The sequence below is a fragment of the Loxodonta africana genome, chromosome 21, assembly GCF_030014295.1.
Source record: "Loxodonta africana isolate mLoxAfr1 chromosome 21, mLoxAfr1.hap2, whole genome shotgun sequence".
Classification (NCBI taxonomy): domain Eukaryota; kingdom Metazoa; phylum Chordata; class Mammalia; order Proboscidea; family Elephantidae; genus Loxodonta; species Loxodonta africana.
Genome location: NC_087362.1, coordinates 964396 through 987973, shown reverse-complemented (window position 1 = coordinate 987973; position 23578 = coordinate 964396). Strand labels below are relative to the sequence as shown.

At 45.4% G+C, this 23578-nt stretch overlaps 1 protein-coding gene across 4 annotated transcripts in view; it reads right to left on the bottom strand.

The window, feature by feature from the left end:
* ENPP6 (ectonucleotide pyrophosphatase/phosphodiesterase 6) overlaps positions 1–23578 on the bottom strand; it is a 337158-nt gene that overhangs the window by 6138 nt on the left and 307442 nt on the right. For 3 of the 4 annotated variants that reach the window (XM_064273537.1, XM_064273538.1, XM_064273540.1), the window contains 2 exons: positions 20570–20707; positions 4435–4562 (listed from right to left, as the gene is read on the bottom strand). In XM_064273537.1, coding sequence (XP_064129607.1) covers positions 4435–4562; positions 20570–20707 — 266 coding nt within the window. The remainder of the gene's footprint in view (positions 1–4434; positions 4563–20569; positions 20708–23578) is intronic. The other variant, XM_064273539.1, reaches the window with a different exon arrangement.

Below are 23578 nucleotides of genomic sequence, written 5' to 3'. Positions count from 1 at the left end.
CTGCAGCAAGCAGGAAAGCAGGTGTAGGCATGGAAGCTTGTCTGTCTGTCTGGGCTCACCAGAACCAAATTAAATGGTATGTTTATCTTCCAAACTACCTATCCAGCAGGGATGGGTTAGCCAGGATGCCGATTTCTACTGCAGAGGCCCCAGAGCAACTCAAGAATGTTTTTCAATTTTCCAGCCTCGTCGAGGTCACAGAAGGCTTGATGGAACATGATGCCATGTGGTTTCCTCAATGCTGGCCAACCCAGAAGGAGCAACAGTGGTTTCCTAAATGCTTTGGAAGAGCAATTGAACATACCTGGAGAAATTTTCACTGGCAGATGAAATAACTTAGCCATGTGGAAAATAAGTGCAACGGTACTGGAGTTAGGGACCCAAGTAAGGGTTCTGAGAACTGATGGAGGAGAGTGCTGCGCTACCACCTCGGGCCTGCACCAGATTCAAGCAGTGATACGGAATACAGAAGTTAGGACTGGTCAGTCAGAGCACTGTAAGGAAGGACACGGGGTGACGGTGCATGTCCTTCAATCAATCAAGAGGCTTCAGTCCGGAGCGCCACCTTCTCCTCCACAGGAGGTGTTTAAGATCGTGAATGCAAAACACTTATCTGTTTAAAGAGTGAATATAAGAGTTCATATATGTGTATATATATATATTCATTCACTTTTAGGCCCCAAACCAAAGCTTTCAACAAAATACTCAAAGCTACATTAAGATTGAATTCAAAAGGGAGACTTCATCCATCAGTTAGGGCCTAGATCATAGACTTTTAGGTCACCTAAGATTCTAACGGAAATGAATAGTTTGGGGCTATAAAGTCAAAGCTCTATCTTAGAAAATAATCTCTATAATGACTTTGCTAAAATGATCACATATGTTTTATTTAAAAAACAAACAACCAACAACAGCAACATATTCCAGAAGTGCCAACACCAGATCCTGCTCTGGTGTTAACCCTGGAGTTGCAAATACGGAAGAAAGTGATATACAGGAAACTGCACAGAGTACGGTAGATTCAGGGCAACCTCCCAAATGACGGGCTTTCCTCACTTTGGATAATTGCATCTGAATTCAGTAAAAACGGGCAGTGGAGCACATGGCCAAAAGCACGCGCTCTACAACCAGCCTACAGCCACCTACTAGCTGGGTAACCTCAGAAAAGCTATTCACCCTCTCTGTCCTCCACTTCAGCAAATGGGGGTGGAAATACTACCTAAATCATAATTCCAGATACATAATAGACACCCAATAAGTGGTAGCTGTTATTATTAATGAAGGTGCACAAATGATTTGCATTCGACAAGTAACCTAAAGGTTTTCAGTTCAAACTCACCCAGCAACACGGCAGAAGAAGGGCCTGGAGATTTGCTTCCATAAAGATTACAGCCAAGAAAGCCCTATGAGGCAGCTCTGCTGTGTAACACATGGGGTCACCATGAATCACAGACAACTCGATGGCAATGAGTGTTCTTCTTCTTATTATTAGTAAACACGTATAGTAAATGTTTAAGAAGGGTAAACCATGAATTTAAAATATTCACCTTATAACTTATTTGGGGAGTTCACTTTTCTTTTGGGGTGCAGAAAATATGGACCAGCATTGTCTCAGGGTTACAACCAGTAGAAAAACCCAAAACCTAGAACCTGCCCAGAAGGCGAATGTTAGGGCTGCCTGAGTATCTCAGCCTCTCTTAATATCAAGACAAATTTTACAACAAAATGAGGGTGGTGGTTACATTACACAACAGAAGAGTCAGCTGGAGAGTGAGATAGAAGGCTGTCCCAGTGACACTGACTTGCCATGTGGCTTGGATGCCACAGTCACTCTGCCCCTACCACATGGCGGCCGTATCCTTGTCGAGTAGGTGGTGGTGTACAACAGTAACCCACCGTGTTCTTCTCCAGCCTGTCAGACACCTACTTCTTTAACAGCTCCCAGGGGAAACTGAGATCGAGTTCTACTGCAAAAGTGTTAGAAAAGATTATCTTTTTGCTTTGAAAATACACAATTAAATCCTGTGCACATAACCAGGAAAGAGAATTGCGTTTTCATTCTCACTCCATCTGGCTCCTGACTTCCTGTTCTGCAGAAACGGAACTTTGGGCCCCGTGCAGAGATGACCCAGCTGGAACGAGAGCTTCTAGGAAATTCCTGAACAGCAAAAGTATAAACTATACCTGATCCAGCTTGGGAGGACCCAGCCAAGCTCTGCTGGTTCAAGATGGCATTTTGAACCTAGATCCTTATGGGTTTAAAATTTTCGGATATTAAAAATGTTTCCCCTGAAGAAAAACAGTTCTGCTGGCTCCCGCTTGCCTGGCACCTGGGGCTGCATTCTGAGGGAGGCTTGCTTGCTTGTAGACTGCTCTCCGAATCACACCCCTGCTGTCTCATCTTAAATGTGGACTTTTCTGGGGCAAGATTAGCTTGTTCAAATTAGAAACTGGGATTAACCAGAGTGAGGCTGGCTCCCAGAATTATTTCCCTTTCTCTTTGCTGGACCAGACTTACTGACTTCTACAGCTGTATCTGGCCAGCTACAGTGATGCCCGGCTTCCTTGCTAAGCAAGAAGCACAGACAATTAATCAGGAGGGATGTACCCTTATCTCGAAGTGCAGCTAGATAGCTATTAAAGGCCTTGCTCTTAAATTTTTCTCAGAGTAAACAGTCAGTGTGTAAAGCTGTTCACTCTTTCATGAGAACTGGAACCAGAAACACGATGGTTTGCAGGAGGCTCTCAAGGATGTATCTGCCTGGAAACATTTTTGCAATTAGTCCAGTCCATTTTCATCAGGGGGTATCTTTCTGTCTGTAAAAGACTGAGGGCTTTTAGCTTTAAAGGAGCCCGTGACTGAGGCTTCTGTTAATGGACAAAATCTCCCCACCAAATTGAACTTTAAGCCGTGAAGCTTTGTGTACTTTGTTTAAAACTTTGGGTTTGGGGATAGATTTGGCTCTGCTTTAAAATATGCCTGAGACTCTTGCTGCTATTCCCTCCTTCAACAGACAACTGTTTTGCATTCATGGCCTCGTTTCTCTCTTTTGGAGAGGGAAGAGGCAATGCTTTTGAATAAAAACCCTGCTGTCTCAAGTATTCTCACAGAAAGGCCATGGCCTGGAAACATCTCTGACTTAATCTAACAGTAGATCTCAACATAGTCCTCACTGCCCAGTCCTAATTCAGTTCACTTCTGAACTCTGCGTATCTGGCCTGGGAGTAGGTTGACAGGGAGCTCCTGACCACCATTACTGGTTCATGGCGGCATGCTTAGACATCCCCTGAGCTCTCTCTGAGGCCAATGTCGTGGACCTGGCCAGTGCTCTGTTAATGTCTGCTGCTACCGAAGCTGCTGCCCACTTTGGGACTTGGGAACTCAGATCACACTTGGGCAAGGATTTGGACCAATGTGCGGTAAGTGGAGTGAACCAAGGCAGACGAAATGGGGTGAGTTGACGTATCTTTGATCTTGCTGCATAGAGAAGAAGGGCAGAGCGTCTTTCTAGACATGATTTCTAACCTATAACCTGAAAGTAAAGTGTGGACTTTCATGGGTGGAAACATTTTGATCAACATTTGGAAAAAGGTATCTGGTATATGGATATCAGAGTAAGCTTATTATATTTAGTAAGAAACATGGATAGTAGCCAGAAAGAAGGTGAGCTCATGAACTAGTCAACTGACTGTTGAACCTTTTTTTTTTTTTTTTTTACGGAAGAGGGTGTTCAGATAGCAGGACTGTCTTCAGAGAGTTTGAGAAACTTATCCAAAGTGTTAATTCACAGTGTTATATCAATGAAAGCAAATGCTCAGATGGGCCCTCTTCATCTCCTGTCTCCTCAGACCCTAACAATTAATCTGACGAAGAAAGTCATGGCGAGTTCGCTGTCACTCAAGCCATCCTGAATCATTCTGGCTTATTCTCAAGGTCAGTCCCACGGTCATTTTGGAGCCTGCCCTCAAACACGTCCTAGCTTCTGGCTGGGCCCTGAACTGACAGAAACTCACGGGGCGGGGGCCTCCACAGAGGGAAGCTGTGGGAGGGCCAGACTGCGAGCGGCAATCACACCGGCTTCAAGACTAACAGCTGTCAGCAGCCTGGTGTCTGATAAGCTTTCTGGACATCAGAGAGCTGTGAAATAACATTTTGATGAATTAAGTAAAAAATGAATCACAAACATGTGGAATACATTTTCTTCACTGCACTCAGGATTTAAATTTTACAAGGAAAAGTATTTGACCACATTTGCCAAACCCAAGAAGCATTTGAAAAGAATCCAGCAAAAATTGTTTCATGGGAACAACTCAGCTTTGCTCATAAAGAGGGTGTGTAAAGAAATCACTTCAGCCTTTATCAGCACCATTAGCTCCCACTGAGAGATACCTCCTTGGGAAGGGCCAACTAAGAGTGTCTGGTCATTCCCTTACCTACCAGGTCCAAAGGCCAAGAAAATGCCCCTCATGTCCATGAGCTCGTTGTCATAGCCATGCCATCCACGCTGCCAGCCTTCCCTCTTCCCAGTGCTGTTCATCCAAAATGGAAGCATCTCTCGATTCTGAAACCAAGCAAGGCAATTACATGACATTGTGTCCCAAGAAATTATAATTAGAGGGTATCTGGTCCAAATTACCACCCAGCACAGCCCTGACTGGAGCTATCCAATCTTAACTGGATTACTTCCTATTCCAGGTAGCTCATACCTTCGGAGGTAGCCATTAAATTGCTAAGAAGCTGTAGTTAAGAAGGTGTTCTCTTATACTGAGTTGAACTGGACCTCGTAATAAGTTTTAGAACCACAAAATATAGCATATTAGAGACAAAAGGTGTGTTAAAATGCATTTAGTCTAGTCACCTCATTCTACTAGCAAAGCACCTGAAGCCCAGAGGGGTCCTGGAGCCTGCCCTCTGCATTTTGCTCACTGTCATTCCAGTGCCCCTTCACTGCACAGACCTCCCTGTGCTATAGCTCCCCCCTCCACCACACCGCCATCAGGAGCAGCTCAGGATACATCTGTCCCCTCTTCTCCAAGCCATTCATTCAAATCTCTGAAGATGGCACTCATGCTCTTCTTCTCTAGGTCATGAACTCTCCATTTCCTTTAGCCATTCTTCATTTGGGATGAAGTCCAGAACCATCACATCCCTGCCACCTTTCTTTCAAAATTACATTTTTTAGACTATAGGTGCTTACTTGTTGTGAAACACAGGGCTTAAAGAAGGTTTTGTGAATCCTAAGGAGGCTCTGGATGGCACAAATGGCTAAGCTCTCAACTACTAGACAGAAGGTTGGCAGTTCAAATCCCCCAAAGCACTTTGGGAGACAGCTCTGGCGATGTGGTTCCAAAAGATCACAGCCTTGAAAATCCCATGACGCACTACTTTGCACACATTGAGTCACCATGAGTTGGAATCAACTTGAGGGCAACTGACAACAACAGCAACAAAAGGAGGCTGCAGCTGGTGGAACTCAACCCAAGCCATTTACTACAACCTGACCACTTGTTCCTGATATTCCAATCATCATCTAGCTAAGCTGGGTTTAATATTACAAATATTTCAAATGCAGGGGGTGGAATTGACTAGGCAAGATGTGTGAAATCAAAACAATTAAAGTACAGGCAATTTACAGGATGACTCACAAGACTCATGACAAAGCCAGTTGCCATTGAATCAATTCCAACTCATGGTGACCCCGTGGATGTCAGAGTAGAACGGTGCTCCATAGAGGTTCTCAATGGCTGGTTTTCAGAAGTAGATCACCAGGCCTTTCTTCTGAGGCCCTCTGGGTGAACTCTAACCTTTTGGTTTGCAGTTGAGTGCATTAAGTGTTTGTGCCACTCAGGTGCGTGTATTTGTAATAGCACCACGACAATAATGTTATTGTTAGGTGCTGTCAAGTCGGTTCTGACTCATAGTGACCCCGTGTACAGCAGAAGGAAACGCTGCCCAGTCCTGCACCATCCTCAAAATCATTGCTGTGCTTGAGCCAGTCATTGCAGCCACTGTGTCAGTCCAGCTTGTTCAGGGTCTTCCTTTCTTTCTCTGACCCTCTGCTTCACCAAGCATGATGTCCTTCTCCAGGGACTGGTTCATCCTGATAGTACCATGTATTTAGACTCATAATAGTACCAGGTTTTTAGGGGGTCATGCCATTCACCAAGACCCTACACTAACAATCACTTAATAATCACAACACTGCCATGTGGATGATACTGTTTTCCGCACATTAGAACTGAAGGAACCGAGGCACAAAGAGGTTAGGTGACGCTCTTATAGCCACACAGCTAGTGAGAAGCAGAGCTGGAGTTGGCACCCAAGTCATCCAACTCCTAGTCCTGGTACACTGTCCGCTTCATCACAGCAGTGTGCCTGCCGGCACTGGACTGCAGGGTGTCCCCTGTCCCTCGCCTCTTCACTGGCCAGGTGGTGTGTCCCTCGCCTCTTCACTGGCCGGGTGGTGTGTCCCTCGCCTCTTCACTGGCCGGGTGGTGTGTCCCTCGCGTCTTCACTGGCCGCGTGGTGTGTCCCTCGCGTCTTCACTGACCGCGTGGTGTGTCCCTCGCGTCTTCACTGACCGCGTGGTGTGTCCCTCGCCTCTTCACTGGCCGCGTGGTGTGTCCCTCGCCTCTTCACTGGCCGCGTGGTGTGTCCCTCGCCTCTTCACTGGCCGCGTGGTGTGTCCCTCGCCTCTTCACTGGCCGCGTGGTGTGTCCCTCGCCTCTTCGCTGGCCGCGTGGTGTGTCCCTCGCCTCTTCACTGGCCGTGTGGTGTGTCCCTCGCCTCTTCGCTGGCCACGTGGTGGCTGGTATAAAGTATAGAGAAGAGATTTTGGAGTTGGGTTGGTGTTGGCTTAAATTTGGGTTTTGTCACTTTTGAGCTCTGTGATCCTAGGAGGCTGTTTAATCTCTCTGGGCTTCAGTTTCCTTGCTTGATTTGGCTTGCAGTGGTTTGAGGGGTGGCATGACCGTGCGCTGAATGCCTGGTGCACAATAGGTACTCCGTAAAGGGCTGCCGTGTGGCCACCAGATGCCTCTGGCTGTGGGGTGAGGTTCTGGCAGCGCGCAGCATGCAGGGACGGCCGTGAGAGCTGAACGCTCCTTTGCTTATTTAGCTGTCACGTTGCATTGCGCACTCTTCCGGTCTCACCCCATAAATTGCTCCCCTAGCGTTACTGCTTTCCAAATCCTGCTATTTCATTGACTTTCTGTTTCCTGAATTTCCATCATCCCTTGTTCCCCCTTCTCCAGCTGTAGCTTCTATTTTTCCATGGGAATGCTTTACTACCTTATTACATTTCTAACTTCTTATGCTTTTTTGTTTGTTTGCCTTTTATCTGTCTATGGTGATACAACATATCCCAACTCATTAGCTAATTCAATGTCTTGCTTCTCCCTCTCGCAGTCTACAGGGCAGTGACTCCTGAAGCACTGGGTGGAAGCTGCTTGCTACTAACGACTGTACTGATTATAAACCCCACAGTGTGTATGTGCCCCATGACAAAGAGACAGGCAAAAGAGAGATGAAGACTGACTACCTGATTAAGAACTTACAGTCTAAGTTCCACAAATACAAACATACAGCAATGAAAATCTCACCCCTGAGGGTAACCGAGGGCCTGTCTGATCATAGGTAAATCTACCAGTTTTTATTAAAATGATACATTGCTCCAGTAAAACAGCTGTTCTTATGGATTTAAAACAATGTAATAATAAACTGGTTGGTTATGTGACGAAGCTGGTGTAATCATTTTGTCCAGGTGATTGAATGGACATGTATGTATGGTGGTGCATTGATGGGTTTCTTTTCCTTTCCTGGTGGCCTCCAGCATCTTCGTTTTGCACCTGGCATTGTCTTCTTACTTGCATGCCTGTGAGTCCTGCTTTTGAAGAAGTTGGGGTCCCAGACCACTGAGCCTGGCCATCCTCCTGGTGAGGATTCTGTCCCCAGCCTGACCCGATCAGGCCCAGGGACTGTCACATAGTGCCACCTAGTGACATGACATCTGGAGGAGGAATTGAGACCCTCCAGGTGAGGCCAAAGGGGAAAAAGAAGGGTAGGGGCTGGTGGAGATGGGTGTGTGGAGGGGGTGCTCCTAAGTTTGCATCACTGAGAAAGCCATGCCCACCATAAGGTGGGCAGCCAGTCCCCAGGAGCTGCCGGAAACACCTGGTCCTTCAGCAGCGTGTGGTGGAAGCACCAAAGGAGGGGCCTGTCTAGAAAGGGGTTGTGTCCCACTAATAAACTGGTGAGGGAAGGAGTTGACTTTGTGAAGCCAGTGGAAAAAGGGATGTCGTCGTTAGAGGAGTCGCAGGTGAGGGTAGGGTGTGCCTGCCAGCATGGGGAAGGCGGTGATTACAGAAACAATTTTTTCAATTCGACATGCATCCACTGAGCTCCAAATCTGTGCCAGGCCCTCTGCTAGGCTTCTGGGATCAGGGGCACAGACGAAGAGGGTAGTACCTTTACCTAAAAGAGCTCATCTTTAGTGATGGGAGAAGAGGGGATGATAGTTTCTGTGATGGCCAGGGCCACAGTGGGTGCCCTGAGCTTGAAGCAGGGAAGTTGGGCTCGGGTCCTGGGGTGGCCTTAGGCCTGAGTGGAGGGAGAAGCCCTCTGATGAGAGTCACTGTCAATGGGGATGGGTCTGTGTGTGCTGGGGGGCACTATGAGGGGGCCACAGAGATGCTGATAAAGACGGTGGGAGAGTACTGAGGTAAGTGGTGACACCCTTGGGAATGCTGTTGTGGGGAAGGTCTGACACCAAGAAGGCTCCAAGAGACAAGGAGAAAGGAGAGCCTCTTCTCACCTGTGTGGGAAGATGCACCCTGAGGAAAGCAACACCAGACGGAGGCTGTTGAAGGCACGAGGAGGCGTGAGGAACTGCGGTTGTGCCCTACTCTCAGTGGCCTCTCCCAGGGGGCTTTGTGCCAGTCAAAGAATGGCCAACTGCCCTAGTTTGCCCAGAACCGAGGGGGTTCATAGAATACGGGACTTTGAGTTTTAAAGCCTGTGCAGGCCCAGGCAAACCTGGGCTAGTTGGCCAGCTTACAGTCAATACTCCCTTGGAAATTTAAATAAAATCCTCACCCAAGGTTAGTTCCACACTGCCAACGCCTTTCAGGGCCCTCCTTTACACGTGGGTGGATGCAATGCTATACCCATCCTTCATGAGTTGCCACACTGTGGTCATTTTTAACAGCACTTATACTAGAAGGGGTCAGACATGGGAAACATCGGGGGACATGGTTCAAAATCATGGTGTTTATAGACTTGGGCCCATATCCGGGTGCCTGCGCTAAAGCAACACTCCAACACCACCTCACCATGATGCCTGTCCTAAGCTTGCTTTAATTTGGGAAGCAAACGGAATACTTACAAGATAAGGTTATGGTCTCTGGGCTTCACCTTAATCATTTTTAGCATTAAAAAAAGAATATGTAACATTCACTGCTTACCCTCAAGTCTGAAAACCGGTTAATGCGGTTTGTTCAGCACTTGTCTGGACTCATCTCTTTGAATTCACCGATATAGGATTTCCTTACGGTACTGAGCTGAGAGGTCCGGGGACGCAATCAGAAATGAGCGGGAGTATTGGGATAAGCCTGAGGGTCCAGGGAGGGACAGGGGACAGGAAGAAGCAGGAAGCAGCCTGAACAGCCTGTATTCATTATTTTCTATATTTGCACATGGACAGGTAGTTGCTTTGACAAATTCTCAAGACATTTACTCATTTTTTATCGTTGTATTTTTGAAATACATTAGCACATATATTTCTCGCCCATTCCTTCTGATTTCCCCTCAGTGTAGATCAGCAGATGGGTTGCTAAGCCACAGAGAAAAATACTCCAGAGGAGGAGAGCAGGCAGCTGCTGGGGCAACATTTGGCCTCCAGCTCTCACCCTGTCCCCCAAAACTGGCTTTTCAAGGGGGAGGTGAGGACCTTGAAACCCTTCCTTGGAGGATGCCTTCCCTGGCCAGAGGAGCTGCCGTGGGGCTCGTCTGGTGTCCCTGCTCTTCCCGTGTCTGGGTCTCCTCCTGCGTGGACCTCAGCTGTCTCCCTGCCTTACCATGAAAGAGCACCCTGTCTGCCCGGTGGGTCCAGTCCTGCTCTGCAGAGACCCGGAGCCTGCCCTGGGCCAGCTCTTGGAGGTTTGGACTCAGGACTTCAGGGTAAGGCAGGGAAATCTCTCTCTCTCTCTCTCTTTTTTTTTTTTTTTTTTTGGTCATTTCCTTTCTGTCCACATGGAATTTTTCTTTGTGGTGAAAGTATACACAGCCGAAAATATACCGTTTCAACAATTGCTATACACACAATTCAGTGACATGGGTTGCATTTTTCAAGTTGTGCTACCATTCTATCTTTTGCTGAATTGTTCCACCACCATTATCTTAAACTTACTGCCATCCAACATTTCGAGTTGCTGTTGTCAATTTGATCTCACACAGACAATTCTTTAAACGAGCATAATGGTCAAAGCAGACCTATTTTACTAACTAAAAGAAGCTATTTTTTGGTTCAAGGAAGACTTGAGAAAGTTTTGGTTTAATCTCTCCCACCCAATTCGAGTGCATAGTTAGGCATTGAAACCCCTGAACACCATTTCTCTGGCATCCACCATGTGCTACTTAAAATTCTTTTTAAATAACTTTTTTTTTATTGTGCTTTAGGTGAAAGTTTACAGTTCAAGTTAATTTCTCATTCAAAAATTTATACACATATTGTTTTGTGACATGGGTTGCAGTCCTCACAATGTGATGGCACGCTCCCCTTTCCACCCTGGGTTCCTTGTGTCCATTCATCTACTTCCTGCCCCTTTCTGCCTTCTCCTCCTGATTTTGGATGGAGCTGCCCATTTGGTCTAGTATATTTGGTTGAACTAAGAAGCACGTTCCTCACACGTGTTATCTTTCGTTTTATGGGCCTCTTTTTCTGAGTACACTTTGGGTTTATACTGGAGTATCATCCTGAGGTCCAAGTCTGCGTCTGATGCTACTCTGTGTAGGCCTGGGCATAGCAGCCCAGTGCCTTTCTTCCAGAAAGCACGCAGGGCCCCAGCAACCTCAGGCCCCCTGACACGTTTGCACAGGACTTAGTGGTTACATTTGGGTTCACATCTTGGCTTTGTTACTTCTGGCTTTGTATCTTTAGCTAGACATTTAAAACTCTGAGCCTCAGTTCACACAACACACAACAACATTGGGGTGACAATATCCACAATGCTGCGACGTAAAGGGAACTAGGGATGGCAATCAGGAGTCCTTAAGCCAAGGTGTCCTTGTTGTTGATGAGGAAAATTTTCTCAGCTTTCTCAACTGGCACTCCATTCTCATGGATCATACCCATGGTGATCTGGGTGTTAAACACAATATCACCCACCTCTTCACCACTAAGAGTATGACTCTTCTGCAGAAGTGGGTCAGGGCCTCAAGTCACCCCACTTCCCCTCTTGATAAGGCATTTCAACAGCTCTCTGGGGTACCAGAACATGTCGAAATCTGGTCATATTAAAACAAATAAAATATGAAAACCTACCTAAGGTACATTAGTAGCTTAATAAAAACTAAATCTTTTATTTTCCCACCCCCCCTCCAAGAAAAAAACAATCGAAATCAACCCAGGCTGAAAAAGGCACCCAGTAATGTCCAAGTCAGAGGTGGCTTCCATTGGAAGCCCTGTGGAAGCGGAGACAGTCTGGCTGGTGCTGGTGGCTGTGCTGCCAGGGTCAAGGCTGAGCTATGGTTTCTATCACAGTCACAGTTTCTCAGATTTTGTGGTATTGCTATTTTAAATTGTCCTCCAGAGAGGCCTCCAGTTAGCGTGTCTCCTCAGAGACCCTTGGGAGTGGTGGTTAAGAGCCTTAGATGTGTGTTTGCCACGGGGCCCTACAAAGTGATGTCCCACTAACAGTTTCCCTTTCTCTGTCTTAAAAGGCAGCCTTTCTTAAAAAAAATAATTTAATTGCTCAGGCTCTGGGCCCCTGGCCTGACCAGAGAAAGCCCCTTGCCACACACAGCTTAATCACTGAAATGGAAAACGCCAGACAGCAAGATCAGCGGGGATCAAGAGAAGGCAGAATTCCCTGAGTCTCCAAATCCATGGAATAAAGTGTTGCAGGGAGGGGTGCATGGATGGGGTTTCTTTTTTCCAAGCTCATGTTTATTGAAGTGTGCCAACTAAGGGTGAGAAGGGCATGTGGGCACTCTGAGATGGCTTATACAAATGACTCCAATCAGCACCAGAAAGCAAGCAGCCTCCAGCACTCCACATCTGACTTTCTGAAGCTCAATTAGTTGGGCCTGGACAATACCACTCCAGCTGCCGCTAAAACTCATAAGCCATGTTTTCCAGATTGGCTTGATTTCTCCAATTATTTGGGGCCTAGACCTAACTGCCATTTAACCACAAGCCTTGGAATTAAACCTGGCATTTCATATCCTTCGCCAGTTTTCAAAATAAATCTTTCCTCCAGAGAAAAATATTGGCCTCCCTTAGAAGCTTGGGCCTGAATTTGCTGTTTTTCTCTCAGATTAGAACTCAGACGGGAGTCCAGAAGTTCAACTGTGAAGCACCCCGTTTCACAATCTCTTGTCAGGCTCTGGTCCTACCCTACGTTTCTGAGCACAGTGCTTAAGGTGGACAATGTCTAGGAGAGGCCACAGCGATTAGACCCGCGGAGGCTGGGCGGAGGCTGGGCGGAGGCTGGGCGGAGGCTGTCGAACCCCGTCCCCGAGCAGCAGCTCTGGGCTAACTGAAGCTGGGGGATGGCATCAGTGGTTTCAGTGGCTTTCTTGGTGAAACTCTTCTAGGGCTACTAACAAGCAGCCAGAACTAAAGGTCTAACCTGGAGTCCCTGAATGGTGCAAACAGTTAATGTGCTTGGCTGTTAACTGAAAGGCTGGAGGCTCGAGTCCACCCAGAGGTGCCTTAAAGGGAAGGCCTGGTGATCTATTGTGAAGAACAGCCATTGGAAACCCTGTGGAGCACAGTTCTACTCTGATGCACACGGATCACTGTGAGTGGATAGACTCGATGGCAACTGATCAAGACCTGATCTAGATTTTCTCTCCATTTACTTGGTCACTGACTTATAAACCAACGAAGTGAGCAACCTACGAGTAAGTAACCAAAATCAACTGTATCGATATTTATTAATTCATTAAATCCACAAACACGCACTGAGCCTCTCCTGTGTACCAAGTTCCACAAAGGAAAACAAAGGTCAAGATGCCAAATAGGCGAGAAACCTCCACTCCAGGTGGAAAGAGTAGAAAAGCAACAAACAAGCATAGCACCAGATGGAGTGATTCAGAGGCTTAGGAGAGTCCAAGGAGGAGGAAAGCAGGGGATCACTGGGTGGGCTATGGAAGAGATGGTATTTGACTTGGGCTTCAAAGGGCAGGTGGGAGTTGGGAAGGAAAGGACATTGCGGGGATTCTAATCGATCTAATTGACTATTATTGGGCTGATTGAAGTTACTGGAGCCTGCTGAACACAGGCATGAGAGCAGAGAGCAGAGGGTATGTTGGGGGAACATGCCTCTCCCTGACCACTTAATCCCAAACACTTAAATCTTGCACTGGAAGAATAATTTTCACAAACATGAAAAATGGTGGTTCAAATGTGTGCAATTACCCATGATGGTGCTAGGAAAGGAAAGGGCTGGGGGTTAAAGAAGAGAAAAGGGAGGCCAAGTGGGCAGCTGAGCAACTGTAGAGGTTTTTGCCGTCCTGACACGCGCAGGAAACAAACCACAGTATTAGAACTTTTGGAAACCCTGGTGGCATAGTGGTTAAGAGCTACAGCTGCTAACCAAAAGCTCAGCAGTTCGAATCTACCAGGCGCTCCTTGGAAACCCTATAGGGCAGTTCTACTCTGTCCTACCGGGTCGCTATGAGTCAGAATCGACTCAACGGCAATGGGTTTGGGTTTTTTTTTGGTTATTAGAGCTATTTTTTTTTCTGCTTGTGTGAGAAATCTGAAATATATTGAACATTCTGAGAGGAGGCTGGGAGGGTCTTTGCAGAACTAAACAGACTGCGTGCTTAGCGGTTTATTGGGGCTTGTGTCTTGGCTTTGTTATTTTTTTGCATTCTGGCTTGATAACTTTAGCAAGACATTTAAAAGTGTGAGCCTTCATGAACTCATTAAAATCAGGATAACAATATCCACAGCACAGAGACATCAAGAGAACTAGAGATAGTCATCAGGAAGTCTCTGAGTCAAGGTATCATTGTTGTTGTTGTTAATAAAAAATCATAAAGAAAAAATTTCTTGATATCTGTTACTGTCTACAAAATAAATACGTTTATGTACATGCCACTGAAACATTTGGGGGAGGTTCATTCTAAAGATGCAGGCAGGAGTGATGAAAATTATTCTCACGGTACCCATTCTTACTAATTACAGGTGTGGGAGATGCCATTGACAGTTTCTACATTTAGTGGGTCCATGTAAGAAATACAAGAATTTTTGTGGAACTGTCCATGACCTTAGTTCTTTGACCCTGTTTTTACTACGAGTTGTGAATTACTATCTTGAAGGATTGTGGACCATGATCTCTGTCAAATTCTCTATGGTTTTCCATTGCACTTGATCTAAAGGACTAAATCTTTCCCATGGCCTGGCCTGATTGCATCTGTGCACACCTGTCCAGCCCATGCACTTTCCCTCCCCTGCACTCTCCATGCTTGGTCCATGAGTCCATTCTTCCAGTTTGTCTAATTCTAGAAGCAGTTCCTGCCTCAGGTTCTTCAAACATCTTGTTTCTTGGCCTGGAGGGCAACACTCTCTCCCTGCCTGGCTGATGACCACTTACCCATTGAGTTTACAGCTCTGAACTACATATCGGTTTGCATGTACCTACGTGTGTTTACTCAATATTTGGTTCCTTTGCTGGGCTATAAGCTCCATGAGGACTGTTACTCCCAGTGGGATAGGGCTCCCCACTGTGGAGTTAGAGCTTTGCTCAGTGGGTTAGCTGTAATAGGCACTAAACAAATACTTATTGAATTGGATAGATGAAGGGTATTGTAGGCATATGACCTTCACAGTTGAGGATGAAAGCTCATACTTGAGTTTGGTGGACACTAGCCTCAGTATTTCTCCACTTTTCACTTTGCATGTGTCTGGCTGTCCCATATGTCAGAGACAGCATCACAGGACCTGCCTTCCAAGGGCTCTTTTTGTGGCTGTCCCAGTGTAAGGTAATGTTATTCAGCTATATGCATCCGCTCCCTAATGGAATCAGCTTTGCTCTTCCCCAAAGCATGCTGGGGATGAATTCAGGATGGATCAAGCTAAGGCGTAAGGCCAGGAGTGGCATGACTGGGCCAGCGACCAAGGCCAACGAATGCCTTAGCAACAAGAAGGAAAACATCTGGGCCTGGATGTGAAGTCCCTGGGTACACTGACTACCCAAGGACGTGAGAGAAAAACTATGGTACTGGGTACACTGAGAGAAAAACTATGAGCCTTGGTCCCAACTGGAATGGTATATAAGCTTAGGTCCCTTACTAGGTGGTTGTGGAAAATAATCCAGCTGGCCGCCACTGCAGAGCAGCTGCTTGCTCTCTGGAAAGGGCTACATGTCAGTTCTTCGGATTATCTGCCAGGATGCACAGGGAGGATCTTTCCTTGCTGGGGCAGTCCCCTGACACCCAGATTGTTTTGAAGCACCCCCTGGGGAAAGGCGTGACTCTGTGGCTGGTGAGGACCATACAGAGCATGGGTGACTGAAAGGGAGCCACAGGAAAACAGCTGGGAGACCACAGCTGGATTGTGCAGGGCTCAGGTGTTCAGGTAAAGAGTCTGACCTTCATGTCTTGGCAGGAAGAAGCAATGAAAAGGTTTTCCAAAGGGTAGTGACATGGTCGCAGGGAGAGAGAGGAGGCAGGAGCATCATTTAGGAAGTCCTACTTCCCATTCTTGAAGAAAAGAACTTGACTGGGAAGACAACTGGACTTGATCCAGGTAGGCAGCCTGTTTTTTTTTTTTTTTTTTTTTTTTTTACCTCTGCGTACTTACTCTTCTGCGAATAGGAACACCTTCATATTTCTGCTCTTTAAAGAGGGGATGCCAGGTGAAAGATGGGTAGCAGTTGGAAATCCAGCCTGTATATTAAAAAGCACAGGCACAGAAGCGAACTGTGGGAGCCACCAGGAGAAGAGCTTACTGTTATGCGGCAGCCTCAGCAGCCACACTGGAGAGCTGTGCAATTCCGGGGGACAAACTCCATCTGTTTCCCTGTCTCTGTCTTTTTCTGTGACAACTCTGTAAGTGGCCATAAGAAAAAATGAACTTAGTTAAGTCTTTCTGTTAAGAGCCGCTGCCTGAGAGTCTGCAAAACTTAAATCGGCAGAAAGTTGATGTTTGCAAGGGAATGGCATTTTTACCAAGGAAGCCAAATCTTACGTGTGTATGTTTAAGAGATGGCAGCTATCAGGAGAAATGCAGAAGGGAGGGGAGTTGATTTTATTGGCCCTCAACCAGCATCAACTTGTCCTGACTCAGCTGTTTTCCTAATCATGTCGAAACCAGAAAACAGACTCTTTGTCATCTAAGCCCAGAGAGACTGCTTCCAGGGATGAGGGTTTTGCTATGCTGCAGATGTGGAGTGTAACCCAACACGTGAACCTCATCACATGTACAGTGCACTGGGATGCAGGTTAAAAGCCAAACACAAGCTTCTTTTACCATTTGGGGAGAGTTTTGCCAATAGGAATGTGAGAAATTAATAGCCCTGGCACAGTGCAGAACAGGGATATAGAATGGGGTTTTCAATTCCTCATAGTCAAGAAAGCGTAATAAACCATAGAAGGATGTAAAACAAGAAAGTCTAAGTCAATAAGAAAAGTGCGGATGTTCATTTTTTTGGAATTTTCACGAGATAAATAATTAAATCCCAAGGTTACATTAAAGTAAGATCGGAAAGTATAATTTTTACATATGATGTTTAAAAATTAAGAATCCACATATTCAAGGACAAAAGTACAATGACTAAGGTATGCAGTCTAGGAAACTAAGGTGCAAAAGGGAGTGATTCAAAAAGATCTAAATTTCTTTCAGGACTCAGCACAGCTACGATTTTCCAGAGCAACACTTGTGTTCTTAGGTTATAGACACCGTAAGTTAAATTAGTTGGCTATACCTTCCCCTTTAGGGTGGCTGCTAAGAATCTGAAAGCCACCTCTTATGTTGCGGTATGCTATTTTCAGGGAGTCTGGTGGCACAAATGGGTAAGCTCTCGACTACTAACTGTAAGGCTCACAGTTCAAACCTACCCAGAGGCTCTTTGAAAGACAGGCTGGGCGCTCTGCTTCCTAAACGTCACAGCCTTGAAAATCCCGCGGAGGACTTGACTCAGAGCTAACAATAACAACAGCAATGTTATTTTCAGAACCGATCTTATTTTTTCCCTTCCTATTTACCTTCCTTTCTCCTGATTTATTTATTTTTAACTTTCTGCTTCATGTATCTTTGAAATTACTTCAAATCTCATTTCCAGAATAACTACAAAGCGGGAAAAAACCTTCTCAAGTAATTGTCAACGGTTAGGCATTCTTCCTTTTATTTCCCTTTGTAACTTCTTTCACCTTCTTAAGCCATACAATGAAATGTTGGAGAGCTCTCAATAACTGATTGACTCTTAATTTTGATTTACTCAGATATGTGTGTGTGTGTGTGTGTGTGTGTGTATAGTATATAGTCCCTGGGTAGTGTAACTGGCTTTCGATCAGCTGCTAACTTAAAGGCTGGTGCTTCAAATCCACCTGGCAACACCATCGAAGGCCTGGAGATCTGCTTCCATAAATATTACAGCCAAGAAAATATAGTTATACTGTATACAGTACAGTATAGTTATACTATATTGTATTACATTACCCAATACCCATTGCCATTGAGTTGATTCCGACTCATAGTGGCCCCACAGAACAGAGTAGAACTGCCCCATATGGTTTCTTGGAACATAACAAAATATAGTACAGTTACCATGTGGCCTCGCCCTCAGAAGACTCTGTAATTTGCCAGTTTCCTGCAGTTTCCCTGGGAGTGGAGGGTGGAGGCATGAGAGCAGGAGAGGACATCATCAGACCTGTCACTGGGCGCTCTGGGTGGACCACTACTAGTCAGAATGTGGAGAGGGTGTGGTTTGTCCTCGCTCTTCTCTCACTTCCTTTTCTTTGCTGTTCTAGATTTCAGCAACCCAGTCTGCCTCATTTACAGCCTTCGCAGCACTTTTGGCTTGTGATTGTGGCCACTTGTGGCATTTCAGCACTGTACCAGACCTCGGGACAAAAGCAGGCCTGAGGCAGGGATTTTCTAACGAGACTGGGCAGTTGATTGATGAGACATAAGGAGAATTTTGCTAATGGGTTCGGGGCACAGATCGATTTACAGTGTAGTTAAAGAACCTTAAGCTTGGGGCTCATATGTGCCTGGGCCTCTTCTAAGACCCTGAACCTAATTTTACATTAACAATTATGTACTCTTTCCTTAAAGAGAGATTCCCCTCAAATTCTATATTCTTCAGAGTCCCCAGAAACGTGCATCTGCCCCTGATCAGGGACATATTTCCCTCCCTGATAAAACTGAGGCCAGACGAGGAGAAGCCATACCCCTTCTTTCCTGCTGTTGGATGCCCTGAGGAGATGTGATGCTTGGAGCTGCAGCAGCCATCTTATGACTTTAAAGGCAAAGCCAAAAGAATTGCAAAAGAGCTGACTCAGGGCCTTGATATCATTGAGGTGCTGGATTAACCAACCCTGGAAATGCCTACCTCCAGGCTTCTAGTTACGTGAAATAAGAAGTCTATCATTTAAGCCACATTTAGTCACATAGCCTGTCACTTAGAACCAAGGCATCTTAATTGATGCCCCTCTGTCTCCCATCGCTGGGTTTCAGTCACTCACTGTAACGATTAGAATCTTCTCACTGGATGTTATACTGCCAAGGTATCATGTTTACCCTCCAGACTGAATCTTTTCTGACAACACCTGTGGCTGGAGCAGATTCACCAGCTCTTGTCCCACCTAGTGGAGTGTGGGGGAAAGCAGTCTAGGGCCTCTCCCATTGGAATTGAGATGACACCTAATCAGTGCCCAGTGTCTTCATGGTGCCCTCTGGCTTTTCCACTCCCCTTCCCTAAGCCTGCCTTCTACCAAATTACACCAGTCACCTCTGCATTCTTGTAAGCTCCCTCCCTACCACGAACTAGCCTCTCAGTGCAGTTGATTTCAGCTAACTAAGAGAAAGCAGTGGACACACATAGTCATGCTAAGAAATGACTGACAGCGAGCTGTGGGTCAACCTCCAGAGCCTATTTACGTCTAAAAATGCAAAGCAATTCTGCCAGAATTTTCTAAATGGAAAAAAAAAAAAACTTTAAAATTTAAACCCTTTGGCTTTATGGAGTAAAGTTGGCTAGGTGCATACCCTATGACCCACATTGACTGCCTGTGTGTTCACTGCCAGGCCCTGAGAAATGTTGCTAGCCTAAAATAAAGTGAAGAGAAGTGTTGGTTGCTAGAGAGAGCTTTTGGAGGCATTTCAGAGGCCTTTTAAGTCACCCAACATAGACAACCCAACTACTGACAAGAGGCCTCGCTCGGCTCCTGCCTGTGAACATACCTTCCCTGACCTGCTGAGTTCCCAGATCCTCGTGACCCAGTGCTTCGCTGTGTCTGAGCACACTCAGGAGTGACTTGGTTCTCCTGAATGGCTGAATGTGATGACACAGAACTGCATTTTTCCATAACCAGGCCCCCCGACCTCCATTCATTACTTCATCAGTACTCCTGCTCATCATTACCTGCCCCCTGTCTGGCCCCTAAATTCTACGTTAGACCTTATCCTTAGCTGGCCACATTCCAACATCTGCCACTCTCCTATCCTATAGTCTGATCCATTTGCAGCCCACTTTCCAACTCATAACTCTAAAATAACCTATACCTTCTTCAGGGTTTGATTCTAAACATGACCTAAAGGTGGATTCCCCTGAAGGCTGGGCCTTTCCACATTGGCCCCAGGCCATAATCAGACAAGGAGGCCGCTGTTGAAGTCACCCAGGCATGAGGCAGTTAGGGTTTGGACCAAAAGTGTAAGACAATCTGCACAGTAAAATCAAGTTGGCAAGCTGGGGAGCTGAAACTATGGAGTTTTGTTTGCTAGACATTTACCTAAAGGTGGGAAGCAAAACTGGGCCTCTCTTTGCTTTTGGCTACCCTAAAGCAATAAAAAAAAAAAAAAAAATTGCTTTAGTTGTCAGTAATTGTTCTACTTTAAACCAAACAGTTTGCACTGTAATCCTCTGTAACTGAGTTAAGGTCCGTTTGTTAAAATACAGTGAGTCTGGAGCCATGAAGTCTAAACCATGACTCTGGGTTCATCTATAGTTTGTGACTAAATTCACCTGATCAAACCTCTAGTTTCTCTAACAAGGAAACAATGCAATGAATGACATATGGCGAAAAAAATCTTTTTAAGTGTAAAAGCAGAATAATTATTACTTATCTTTGTACTATTTATAGAATGAACATATTGTCTGTCGCAGATTTTATAATTACCTCCGTTATGAACCATCCTTCGTCAGCCACTAAGGTCAAAGGAGAGACAAATTTCCCTTTCTTGTAGAAGAACCTGCTTGGTATGGCTTCTTTCTCGTAGACAGTCATGTGTTCTACTGTTCTCAATGTCTTGTATACCTGCAAAGAAAACCAAGAAGGACCAGTTTTGCATTCTCTTTCTTAAATATATTTGAATATTTATTTATTTAATCTTGGGAGGGAGGTCTTATATTTACAAGAGCAAAAAACAAAAACAAAACAACAACAACAAAAAGATTTGATATATAAAAATGAAAACTTTTGTGTGTCTCACAAAGCAATGTGGCTTTATCTAATAAGACTGAAGTCTCACATATAAGTCTAATATAGTCACATATAACCTAATAAGTCAACCCCTGGGGATATAGTGAGAAACTGTCATACATGTGCACCTGTAGAAATGTAGAGGTCTCATATACTGTAAACTGGAACAGCCCAAATGCCCACCAGCGGTGGAAGGGGCCAATGAATCATGGTGTGTTTTCACAATGGAACACTATACAGCAATGAAGGTGAATGAATTACAGCTACAGAGAACACAGGAAGAATTAGGAGTCTCTGACTGAGGGGAAAAAAAATTGCAGAAAAATATAGACAGGATTACTCCTGTTATATAAGATTCAAATAACTACAAAACTAAACAACATATGTGGTAAAATTATAGAAAGAGTTGTGGAAATGATCATTGACAGTTCAGGGGCAGTTTCCTGTTAGGGTTCAGAAGAAGCGATGGGCTCTGGGGTGAACACAGGGGTAGCCTAGGTATGGGCAGTGTCCTATTCCTTAAACGTTTAGTGAGTATGAAGCAACACTATCCTTTACATCTTACACATATTTTATACTAATTCTTTTGTATCTGCCTAGTAATTAATAAACACATTATGGAAACCTAAGTTAAAAATGCCATAATAAAATTAAAAGACAGCTGAGAAATTGGTCTGCCTAATGGTAAATACCACAAAGATCAAAGAAAGGATTTGTTTCAACTTAAACTAGCTACCTACACTTGAAACTTAAAAGAACTGGTAATTATTTGTCACTAATTATCTTGCTAACTTCATGATGAAGATGTAAACTTATTTTTTTACAATATTTAACAGCATCTTAAATATTTATAGCCAAAATAAAATTGACCGGCTAATGTTGACTTGCTAGTCTTTAATCAAATCAGACATGTAGTCATAGATATAACAGAATGTAAAATTGAGTTATCAACCCAACTCTGAAAAAATAAGCAGTCTTCAGGTTGCCTTGTAGATGTTTATGATGGCTTCATGAGTTGTGGTTTCTCCCATAAGAAAATCCGCAGTTCTCATGAGTGCATTTGCAGAAAGATGCTGGGTCAGCGAAAAATCTGATGACGCAGAACATGTCTCACAGACTGTCGTGCCATCACATGACAAACTGGCACCCAAACACATCCTCACTTTTGAATAATCTACCAGCTGCTTTAGGCTGCTTGAAACTGCCTGACTCAAGCAGCAGCTTGGAAGTGGCTCTTCCCAGCTCACAAGCTGTTGATGCTAAAGCCTTCTGGAGTTGGCACTTTCCTAAGTGCCAAACTGGAGAGACAGACCACCTTCCTTGCCAGGAAAACAGAACTTCTTTGCAAGAAGCTATTTACTGTGAGACCTGGCGATATGTAAAAAATCCTTCCTGATTTCACACTTAGGGAGTTTATGGGGACATGGTGGAAATACATTCAGCACCTCCAGTTCCTGACCCTGAGGCCTGAGAGTAAAGAAGCCTCCACCTGGGGAGCAGGCACAGATGGGGAGGACTGGCCTTGTTAGAGACTGTGTTCTTTAATTGCAAAATGTGTTGTTAGCCGCCATTGAGTTGACCTCTGACTCATGGTGACCCCATGCACAATGGAACAAAACACTGTTCTGTCCTGCACCACCCCCCATGATTGGTTGCAGATTGAACTGTTGTGATCCATAGGGTTTTCACTGGCTGATTTTTGGAAGTAGATCGTCACACATTTATCCCTAGTCCATCTTAGTCTGGAAGCCCTCCTGAAACCTATTTAGCATCACACAAGCATCCACTGACGTGACAGATGCATGATGGTAGCTGCGTTTGAGGTGCATTGGCCAGGAATGGAACCTGGGTACCCTGCATGGAAAGTGAGAATTCTACCACTAAACCACCACTGTCCTCCAACCGAAAAATAGACAGATTTACTACAAAAGTGAGCAGGATTGGGAGGGGGGGTCTCCTTCTGGACCTATGGCAAAGCCCTCTCCAAAGCTGACCTGCACTGACCTGTGCCTACCCCGTCAACATCCATGACTGCCCAGAGAATGGATGGAGGCACCAGGACCAAGGCCTGTTTCTGTTTCTGGCACTCCTGTGGTTGACTTTCCCCACTGGCAACAGCCTGGGCCTCCCCGAGGAAGAGAGGCGCTTCCTGTTCCAGATGAGTTTGTCTGGAAGTGGGCAAAATCATACAGTCTGTATTGGGAGGTGGTTAGGCAATTTGAGGGCAGAATAGTCAGCTAATAGTACTAACTAAGTACTGCCAGATAAAGGTATTGTTTTGAGAGAATGGTAAGTAGAGATCCAGTCCTCTCAAGGTGGTGAGTTCCTGAGGAGCACCGGCTGTGAAGAGCGGAGCTGTGCCCCACACCTGCCTCACTGTGGAAACTCAACCATACCCTCTTGGAAATACTCACCTTTGATGGCGATGATCGTAATAACTAACATATACATAGTCCTTGCCATGAGTTCAGTAGGCAAGCTCCTATGTGCTTTACAGCACCCCAAGAAGGTAGCTACTATTAACTCACCACTCCACAGAGAAGGAGCACAGGGCCCAGGTTAAGCACTTTGCCCAGTTACCAGTTGATGACAGAGGTAGGATCTGAACCCAAGCAGTGTGGCTCCTGAGATAAGGAACTGACCCATTCTATGATTGCACGTGATATTCCCCAGATTTGCCTGAGAAGTGCTGCATTTCAGCCAATA